The 9853-nt window shown below is 51.1% G+C and overlaps 1 protein-coding gene across 1 annotated transcript; it reads left to right on the top strand.

The window, feature by feature from the left end:
- The first annotated feature begins 3595 nt into the window (after positions 1–3595).
- FAM181B (family with sequence similarity 181 member B) lies at positions 3596–5592 on the top strand. Its single transcript, XM_068395228.1, has one exon. The coding sequence runs from the start codon at positions 3622–3624 to the stop codon at positions 4693–4695; it is 1074 nt and encodes a 357-aa protein (XP_068251329.1). The 5' UTR covers positions 3596–3621; the 3' UTR covers positions 4696–5592.
- The last annotated feature ends 4261 nt before the right edge of the window (positions 5593–9853 follow it).

The following is a 9853-nucleotide window of genomic DNA, read 5'->3' as shown; positions in this document are numbered from 1 at the left end:
GGTGACTATAGGAAAGCTGGAGAGGGACTTTTTACAAGGACGTGTAGTGATAGGACAAGGGGTAATGTTTTTAAACTGAAAGAGGGTAAATTTAGATGAGATATTAGGAAGAAATTCTTTCCTGTGAGGGTGGTGAGACACTGGCACAGAGAATCTGTGGCTGCCCCCTCCCTGGCAGTGTTCAAGACCAGGTTGGATGGGGCTTGGAGCAACCTGGTCTAGTGGAAGGTGTCCCTGCCATGGCAGGGGGGTTGGAAGTAGGTGATCTTCAAGGTCCCTTCCAACCCAAACCATTGGGATTCTGTGATTTGCCTGGGGTTGGGGTTATTTTGTGTGTCTAATCCTGGTGCTTCCCAGACATCAGACCTTGCCAGCGAGCCAATTGGATTGCTGGTGCGGTGTGAGAGCCACCCTGCGCGGGCTGAGTATCGTCATCCTGAAAGAGCACAGGCAGAGGAGAAGCGTTGGCTCATAGAGCTGCTCGGAAAGAGAGATGTTTTGCAGGAATAACCAAACACCTATTTCCTTGGAAAAATTAAGTTTCTTTGCAAGTTGTTGACATCATGTGGCTTAGCAAATTTCCCTCCAGGCATTGCCCAACTCGGGGTAATCAGCTCTGCTTGAGAGAACACGGAGAATAAGCATGTTTAATGCAATTATGAAGGCTTTCTACATCTCCAGATCTGGTTGGGAATATGTAAATTTGGCTGCTTAGCACAACCGAGTGCAAACTTTCCTTTGCATGCCCGACAATTGTTTTAACACTCCAATTTTCAGGAGGTAAAAAAGTCTCCCGCTAAACCGTAGCTGAGCCCTCAAAGCTGTTTAATTGAATGAATTCAGCCTTACAGAAGGGCTTTCAGCATTTTTTTTCTCGAAGCCACTGGATATTTAGCCACTCTGCATATAATACCACCCAGACTCATTAACAACCGCCTTTAGACAGGCTACGAAATATTGCTGCTATAACGCCGAAGCAGGTAGTAACTTGAGGACAACTTAGTTGCTGCTCTATTACAGAGTCATTTCACTTTGCTCAGCCAAGAAATGGTCCCAAATTGGCTGCACATCCCATGACAGATATCACACAATCACAGTTCCCCATTTTCTAGACCCATGTGCAGTTTGAAACGGCCTCCAAGTGGACGCCGAACTATCTAGCGGAGCACGCAGAGGATGTATATGGTGTTCTTTACATTTCCCCATCAATAAAGGAGCTTGGAGCAGGCTGCAAAGCTTGACAGGGCTTGACAGGGCCTCAGGGTAAAAGCTCGGGCAGCTAATCCGTGTCAGTTGTACTTGAGCTAAGTAGTTTAAATCCACCTCCTCTGTATACATACTCGTGCTGATACGGAGAGATACATAGATTTCCCATAGCCCTCTGCCTACCAGTATTTTTTGCTTCAATTACACAGTTGCACGGAGAGCAACTCCTCAAATAAAAGACTCTGGGAGGCTCCAGCAGAGCAGGTTTTGTAAGGAGAACCAGTCCAGATTTGCTGGCACTAGAGCCAAGGCTGTGCATGGGACGGCGAGGCTCTGCCTGCTGCTGGGACCCTGCTGAGACCTGCTGAAATGCAGGTGAGAGACCAAGAAAATCAGCATTTTTGTTTTGTAGAGGATTTTGAGCCTTTTTTTCCTCTCATGAAACACGTGCTTTCTCCTCTTTTCTCCTTGCAATACTTGCTTTGCATTCAACAAATGTTTGAAACCACAGTGAGGTGAATTTGGTTGATTTTTCCCTTTTTTTTACCACTAAGTACAGTCTTAGGAGCCTGTTTCCCTTTTCGTCTGCAGAGCTTTGCTTTCTGTTTATTCCTTCCAATAAAAAACTGCTGCATTTCTAACGGATCAATGCAGACCAAGACATCTCACTTCATTTCAGTCAAAATCAGATATGCATCTTTATTCCTGTTTGGACATAAAATCACTGAAAATAAATCTAGAGCTCAAAGGGTTGAGGTTGTTCTGCATCAATGTAGAAGTTTTCTAAAGGAAAAGCAACCAAGTACCTTTCCCCCCCAGAAAAGACAAGGCAGTTCCTTCAGAAGCTGTTATCAGTACTTCTAGTAGATGCCCCACTAATTTTTACCTTCCATATGGAAGATTTATACTGCTGCTTCACTAAACCCCTTCAAGTAAAAATCTTCAGTTTTAACTGAATGCAACCCCATCATTTAAAATCTCTACTGGATCACAGCACTGGATTTTCTCAGGACTTGACCTGACCAGAAAAACACAATATGCTGGGTAAATCTTCTTCCAGGTAACAAGTGATAGGATGAGAGGAAACGGCCTCAAATTGTGCGAGGAGAGGTTTAGATTGGGTATCAGGAAAAATTTCTTCACCCAGAGGGTTATCAAGCATTGGAACAGGCTGCCCAGGGAAGTGGTGGAGTCGCCATCCCTGGAGGTATTTAAAAGACGTGTAGATGTGGTGCTTAGGGACATGGTTTAGTGGTGGACTTGGCAGTGCTGGGTTAACAGTTGGACCTGATGATCTTAAAGGTCCTTTCCAACCAAAACGATTCTATGATTCTATGAAATGAGCTTGGAAAAAAACCCCTTTGCAAATTAATTTAGGCTTGTGCATCCTGGTGGGTGTCAGAACAAGAGTGGTGTCTCCGTGCCCTCGCACCCTTGAGCTGTGCAGGTGATCCAGCACCATCGGCTCTGACCTGGGGCAGAGGAACACATTTTGTGCCAGCTGAGCAGCTGCAGGAAGGGGGGGACAGCGCTGGGGGCGGGGGGCGAGGGTGTGCATGCTGGTGATGGGGCTCACACTGATCGGGTCCGGGGGATCATGGAATCACAGAATGGTGGTTGGGGTTGGAAGGGACCTCTGGAGATCATCTAGTCCAATATCCTGCCAAAGCAGGTTCCCCTAGAGCATGTTCCACAGGGTCACACTGGCGGGTTTTGAATATCTCCAGAGAAGGAGACTCCACAACCTCCCTGGGCAGCCTGTGCCAGTGCTCTGTCACCCTCAAAGTAAAGAAGTTTTTCCTCATATTCAGATGGAACTTCCCATGTTTCAGTTTGTGCCCATTGCCCCTTGTCCTGTCGCTGGGCGCCACTGAGAAGAGTCTGGCCCCATCCCCTTGACACCCGCCCCTAAGGTATTTGTAAGCATTGATAAGATCCCCCTCAGTCTTCTCTTCTCCAGGCTAAACAGACCCAGCTCCCTCAGCCTCTCCTCCTAAGAGAGATGCTCCACTCCTCTGAGCATCTCTGTAGCCCTCCGCTGGACTCTCTCCAGTAGTTCCTTGTCTTTCTTGAACTGATGCTGTGCACCTGGTCCAGAGCGGGTGTGTGTATCTGGTCGGGGGGTGTCTGTGTATCTCGCTCCGGGGCTGTGGGTACCGCTCCCGAGGGTGCTGCTGGTCCCGCCCCTCCGCCGCTGCCCGTCCCGCCCCTCCGCCGCTGCCCGTGTCCCCGGCCGGGGGGGGGGTGGGTGCAGCCGGCCCGGCCCCCGGGCGCCCGGCGGGGAGGCGGGGAGGGCGGGGGCCAGCCCCGCTCCTGAGCCCTCCTCCTCCCCCGCCCGCCGCCTTTTCCCCGCCGCCTCCCGCCCGCCCGGCGCAGCCCTGCGGAGCTCGGGGCGGCGGCGCCCCGCCGCCGGCCATGGCCGTGCCAGCCGCGCTGCTCAGCCCCCACCACCTCCTCTCCTTCTGCTTCCCGGCCGCCGGCGGCCTCCTGGGCTATGCCGACCTGGAGAAGGGCTACGAGGGTGGCGGCGGGGGCGACTCGGGCGACTTTAAAGAAGCCACCAGGGACCTGCTGAGCTTCATCGACTCGGCCTCCAGCAACATCAAGCTGGCGCTGGACAAGCCGGTGAAGTCCAAGCGGAAGGTGAACCACCGCAAGTACCTGCAGAAGCAGATCAAGCGCTGCACCGGCATCATCGCCGCCGCCCCGCCGCCCGCGCCGCCATCCCCCGCCGCCTCCCCGCCCGCCGCCTGCCCCGCCAAGCCGCCGCCGCGCCGGGAGACCTCGCAGGCGGCCAGCAGCCTCCAGAGCAAGAGCCTGGCCGCCCTCTTCGGCTCCCTGCAGCAGGGCCGGGGGGCGGCGGGCGGCGGCGGAGAGGCGGCGGGCGGCGGCGGCGGGGCGGGGGGCGGCGGCGGTGGGGCGGCGGGCGGCCCGCGGAAGGTGCCGCTGCGGGACCGCAACCTGCCGCCTTCCTTCTTCACGGAGCCGGCGCTGCCCGCCGCCGCTGCCCGGGGGCCGCCGCCGGGCACCAAGGAGCTGGAGAAGGGCGGCGGTGGAGGGGGCACGGAGGCGGCCGAGTTCTTCGAGCTGCTGGGCCCCGAGTACGGCGCGCTGCTGCCCGAGCACGCCGCCCCGCCGGACGCCTTCCCCACCGCCCGCCTGCCCGCCGAGCTGGGCCTGGAGCACGGCCTCTACGAAGCGCCGCTTCCGCTGCCCGCCGCCCATCACCCGCTGCTGGGCGGGCTGGTCTACCCCGAGCCGCCCTGGAGCCCAGCCGGGCCCTGCAGCCCCCCCAAGAAGGCGCCGTCCGAAGCGCTGCGCCCGCTTTACCCCGGCGGCGGGGAGCCGGCCCCGGGCGGCAGCGAGGAGCCCGGCGGGCAGCTGCCGGCGGGGTTCGCCCCCTTCTTCCCCGAGTGCCCGCTGCCCCCGCCGCAGGTGCCCTACGACTACAGCGCCGGCTACCACCGCGCCGCCTACCCCGGCCTGTAGGGAGGGGGCGGCCCCCCCCAGCCCCACGCCGCTCCGCCTGGGACGATGACACGGGGGGGGGACGAGGGGAGCGGGCGAGCCCACCCGCGGGGACCCCACGGACGCTCGGGGGACGGTGGGGACGTCCCGCTGCTCACGCGTGGGCTGGGGGCTCGGCTCGTCCCATGTCCCAGCCCCCCTGAAACCACGGCCAAGGCTCCCGCAGGATTCAGCCCTGGGCTCTGCGAGTTGCCTCCTCCTGCGGTTTGGGAGACGCTGCAAATAAAATGTGAAATATTGGATTCCTTCAGGTGTTTTTCTAGCGGCCGGTGACTTCCCTTCCTTAGCCTTCCTTAGGGGTCAGGTTTTGTCTTACTGTAGGCAGATGCGGCTTGGTGTCCCTGTCTTAGGCGACGTTGCAACGGGGGCTGCCTTTCTTGAAGGCAGCCGTGACCACTTGTAAATGATTTCAGTCTAAAAGTTAAAACTTTGGTCAAGTCTTGCGGCGCGGTTAAAATTTTTCCCAGGCTGGTTGTGCATCGCAAGCGCTGGCGGATGTTCAGCTGAGGACACAAAGGCAAGAAAAAGAGAAAACACTCAAGTGACGCAAAATTAAAAATGCTGCTACCAAAACTTAGTGTCCTGAAATTTAACAATGTCTTGCAGGATCTTGCAAGCAGCAATTGACGGCGATACGTAAGTTAATTGATGGTGTAAGTTCGGGACAAAAATGTACTGTAGGCGCTGCGGCGATGTGATTCCTCCAGACCGTTGGATTTCTTCCAGGAATGTGTCAAAGCTCGGAAAGCAATGCGGCTCGGTCTCATTGTGTACAGGAGATTATCTGATAATCATTTAAGTTATGTAAAAGAGTCTATGATAGGTCCTATAAAAATAAAAGCTACACAATAGAGCTGAGATCTGTGGTTGTTACTGCCGTTGAAATGCCGCGTTCAAGGGGCTTTTCACCGCGCCTCCATCCTCTGTAATGGTTTCTTGGCAGGAGTTAAGACGGGCAGTGGGTTTTTTTTGTCTTTCCTAAATCTTTTGAAACGCCGTATTTTATCCACAGCGCCCTGTGCTTGTTTTGCCTTCATTTGTACCAGCTTGTTTCTTTAATGTACTAGAAAGAAGGGAACGATAATACGCTCCAAAGCCAAGGGATGAAAATTGTTACAGTTATGAAAACAGATCAAAATACTCGGAGGTTTCCTATTGAGCTGTGAGTCTTAAAAGGCAATCCCGCAGCCTGGCTCCCCGCCAGTCCCAAGGGGATTGTTTGTTTTTGAAACGGGATCCACATACGGATCAGCCTGAGGTTTTCCCCTTGGTGGTGACAAATCCTTGTGCCTTCTGTCTTTTAAAAGAGAAGGTGAAAGGTAAAAGAGTTTTCTTCATTCATCAAAGATTGAACTTTGCAGAGGCTTGGGGGTCAAGATGTTGGGACATGCGGAACTAAACCGTGAGATAATTTGTTTTGGAAATTGGCTTAATTCTACTTGTTAAACAGCAAGAGCTGTAACTTACGCTGCCTCTTTCCTCCCCAAAAGCTGCCCAAGGTCTCCACAAGCTGCGTAAAAAGGAACCACCATGGATGAATGTCCACAACACTCCAGTGTCTAATAGCCTAATGCTGTTAAAGAAATGCACTTTTCAAGTATAACTGCAGTAGCTTATTTAACTCAGCTTCACGAGAGCGTGTATGAGGAACAACAGGTGGCCGGTCCAGCCAAGGTAGCTGCGAATTAGGTGAGCCCTGCCCCGCTGCTGGTTTCACTGACAGGACGATGTCCTGCTCTGTGAACTCAGTCCTGCCGCCTGCGCTTTGGCAAACCTCCCAGTGAAGAGAGCAGCACGCTGCCAGGTCCGAGCAGAGCTGGCGTAAAACTACAGTTTAGCTTATCTAGACAAGACCAACGGGGGGTTATTTCGGTTGGAGAGGTGTTTTGTTTTTTTTTTTTTTGTTTAGCAACTGCTTCAAGCATATGAATTTGTAGCATATGATGGCAGCTGCTTGGGGGATTTCAGCTGGATGGTGCTGCGTTAATATACATCTTCTTGCCCAGCTTTCTCACCTGAGCTGCGTGCCCAAGCTTCGCGCTTTCAGCGGGCCGAGCAGATGAGGGGGAAGTTGGTAACGCAGTGGTCTCTGCTAAAGCATGAAAACGCCTTTTTTTCACTTAGGATTTCACAGAGCAATTTATTTCACAAGGTCAACATGCAAATGTGTATTAAGCAGGGATCTAATCCTGAAGACCTTACAGCCATCCTGTTTGTCAGGTCTCTTGCACACTTCAGTGGGAGTTTGCTCAAAAAAAGTCTAAAAGAGGTCTTCAGGAATCAGCTCTGGGATATGCTGTGTAGGCATTGCAAACCTGAATAGTTTGGTTGCCCACAGCCCTCACCCTTTAATTCCAAGTAGCCATGAAGTGCCACCAATGATGTGACCTGCTGGTGGCTTTCACTCGTTGGGTGCTCTGGTCCCTTGTAGGTGGTGACCTGTGGTGCTCAGAAGCAGAGCACCATCAGCCTTCTTGGGTTAGATCTTATCTCAAACCAGTGGGAGAAGCGGCTCTGTGGGTGTCAGCAGCGCTGGGCTGGTATAAACCGGCATGGCAGCCCGCTCCAGATGCTGCCAGGTTGGGAGGGTTCTTCGTGGGCTCGCAGGAAGTTGGGGCCAGGCTCCAGGAGTCAGCCTGACTGAGCAACAGCTGCAGATGCTGCTTCAGCTTAGACTCTACTCTGTGATATTTCCTTAAAGGGGGATTTTCAGTTTATAGGAGCTTACACTGAAAAGAAAAAAATAAAAAAAAATGTAGCATCAGTATTCTTCGACGTATTGCTGCATTTCTGCCAGAGGAGGTATTTGAGGAGTACCTGGTGTGGGAAGCCTGATAAGGCTGGAAAGGAGCGAACAATGGCTGGGTTCATCCCGGCCGCTTTTCCCACAGCAGAGGCCAGACAAAGGACTTCTGTGCAACTCCTGAGGAGTGCAGGAACTCCTGTCCGCGCCGCGGAGGAGGCGAGGGCACGGCTACCAGCCCAAGGCTTGCCGTCTAGCAGGGCTGCAGCTTTTATCTTCTTTGTGCCTGTGTGGGCTCTTTTTGTTGCGGTTGTTTCCCCCAGCTTGAATAGTGCAGGCACTGAACATGTCACGTAAGGGTCTCACTCAGAAGCACCCTTGGGAAATTGCTTTCTCCACTGAAACACTGAAAAGCATCATCTTAAGCAGCTGTAAGAATAAAACCTTTTGTAATCGAGCAAGATATTTTGGTTTATCTGGTGCACTTTTACAAGGAGTTTGTCCCTCAGAACTAAAGCTGATCCTTTTTAGCTTTTCTGTCTTAAAAGAAGTGTGTCCCTGTGAATGGCAGTGGGTTCTGTTTGGTTGGATCAAGGTCAGACTACCAAACTATTTCATTTTACAAAGCCTGCACTGGTTCCTCGGATATACTGAATTCTATTTTGTAGCTGATTTTACGGGAGATTTTGGTGGAAAAGCATACATCAATGATTTTTTTATACGCAAAGATGAAGGGGAATAACAAGAACTCTTTGTTATCTTTTTAAGTGAGGGAATCTTACCTTTCCTTAATGGTGATTTACTGAAGAATAACAAAGGGTTCACCATGAATATTTACTACTGCGTCTCAGTATTTTGTGACTTAAATGGTCTGGGCCTTTTCCAAAGCCACTTCAAGAAAGCAGAAAGATTCCTGTATTTTCTTATTTGCAACAGGCTCACTAACTATTTAATGACCTGAGCCTGGGATTGCTCTGATACAGCCTGACCATCGATGATGCGTTGTCTTCGATGAGCTTACATATAGATGTTCAAACAACGTTAGTAAAAAGATACAGAAGTTTATTGTAAACTCTTTGTGGTTTTGGCCTTTTTGAATAAACTGCTTTTGGCAACAGAGCAAAAACTGAAGGTCATTCTGCAGTTATTTGCAACAGGGGCAAGTGGAGTGGAGGTGGAGTAACTCTGTAGGTGGAGTAACTCTGTAGTGACGCGCCAGCAATTAAGGTGGCAATCTGAGGAGTTCAAGTGTACAAATGTGACCGTATGAAATAGGAGTTGGGAATACTTTTAGGATAGCTTTATGTCAACTGAAGAGCCTGCAGCTTGCCTTCTCTGCAATAAATTCATCTCTCATTTTTAAGACTGGTAAATGCTTAAAATTCAATGTTTTTTTGTAACACATCTACACAAAAGAGTAAAAGACCAGTGTATTATACTGACTCCCTCTCCTAAACGCTGTGTGGGTAAAGATTGTCAGAGGATTGCTGAAAGGTGATGTTACGAAAGGTGAGGGGAGAACTCCCATTTTCTGTGGTTTTGTAATATTTTTCAACACCCCACTGTAACCTTGATTATCCTTGGTGACTCCCTCACTGGCAGAGAACTACCTCACTAGACTGGAGGTTTTTAGCCTTTTCTGCTTTTTGGACCCCCTCCATATCGAATGAAAATTACTGTCAAAGCCTTATTTTTCATGGTTATTTTGGTTATTGCCCACAGACCCGCAGTTGTCCAGAGATCACAGACTCAACATCACTGCATTGCTGTCCATGGAAAATAGAATCATAGAATTGTTTTGGTTGGAAAGGACCTTTAAGATCATCAAGTCCAACCGTTAACCCAGCACTGCCAAGTCCACCACTAAACCATGTCCCGAAGCACCACATCTACACAGCTTTTAAATATCTCCAGGGATGGCAACTCCACCACTTCCCTGGGCAGCCTGTTCCAATGCTTGATGACCCTTTTGGTGAAGAAATTTTTCTTGATATCCAATGTAAACCTCCCCTGGCACAACTTAAGGCTGTTTGCTCTCATCCTATCGCTTGTTACATGGGAGAAGAGACCAACACCTGCCTCTCTACAACCTCCTTTCAGGTAGGTGTAGAGAGTGATAAGGTCTCCCCTCAGCCTCCTTTTCTCCAGGCTAAACAACCCCAGTTTATTTTTAACAAAAACAACCCCAGTTTATTTTAATAAAAATATTAAAATATTTTTAATTGCTCGAACTGGCCAGTGTAGGATTTGAGGAATACGCAGTGTTTCCCAAAGGATCCTTCAGCTCTCCTTCTCTGAGATGGGGTGGGGGACCACGTCTTATTTATGAGATCTCTGTGACCCTCCCTGCGGCAGCTGTACCCTGTGCTCCCTCCA

Source organism: Nyctibius grandis, chromosome 2 (assembly GCF_013368605.1).
Source record: "Nyctibius grandis isolate bNycGra1 chromosome 2, bNycGra1.pri, whole genome shotgun sequence".
Classification (NCBI taxonomy): Eukaryota; Metazoa; Chordata; class Aves; order Nyctibiiformes; family Nyctibiidae; genus Nyctibius; species Nyctibius grandis.
This window is presented reverse-complemented; position numbering and strand designations above follow the sequence as displayed.

What these genes read in the sequence shown, in the direction of transcription:
- FAM181B (XM_068395228.1), top strand. Translation starts at nt 3,622, where the DNA reads ATGGCCGTGCCAGCCGCGCTGCTCAGCCCCCACCACCTCCTCTCCTTC.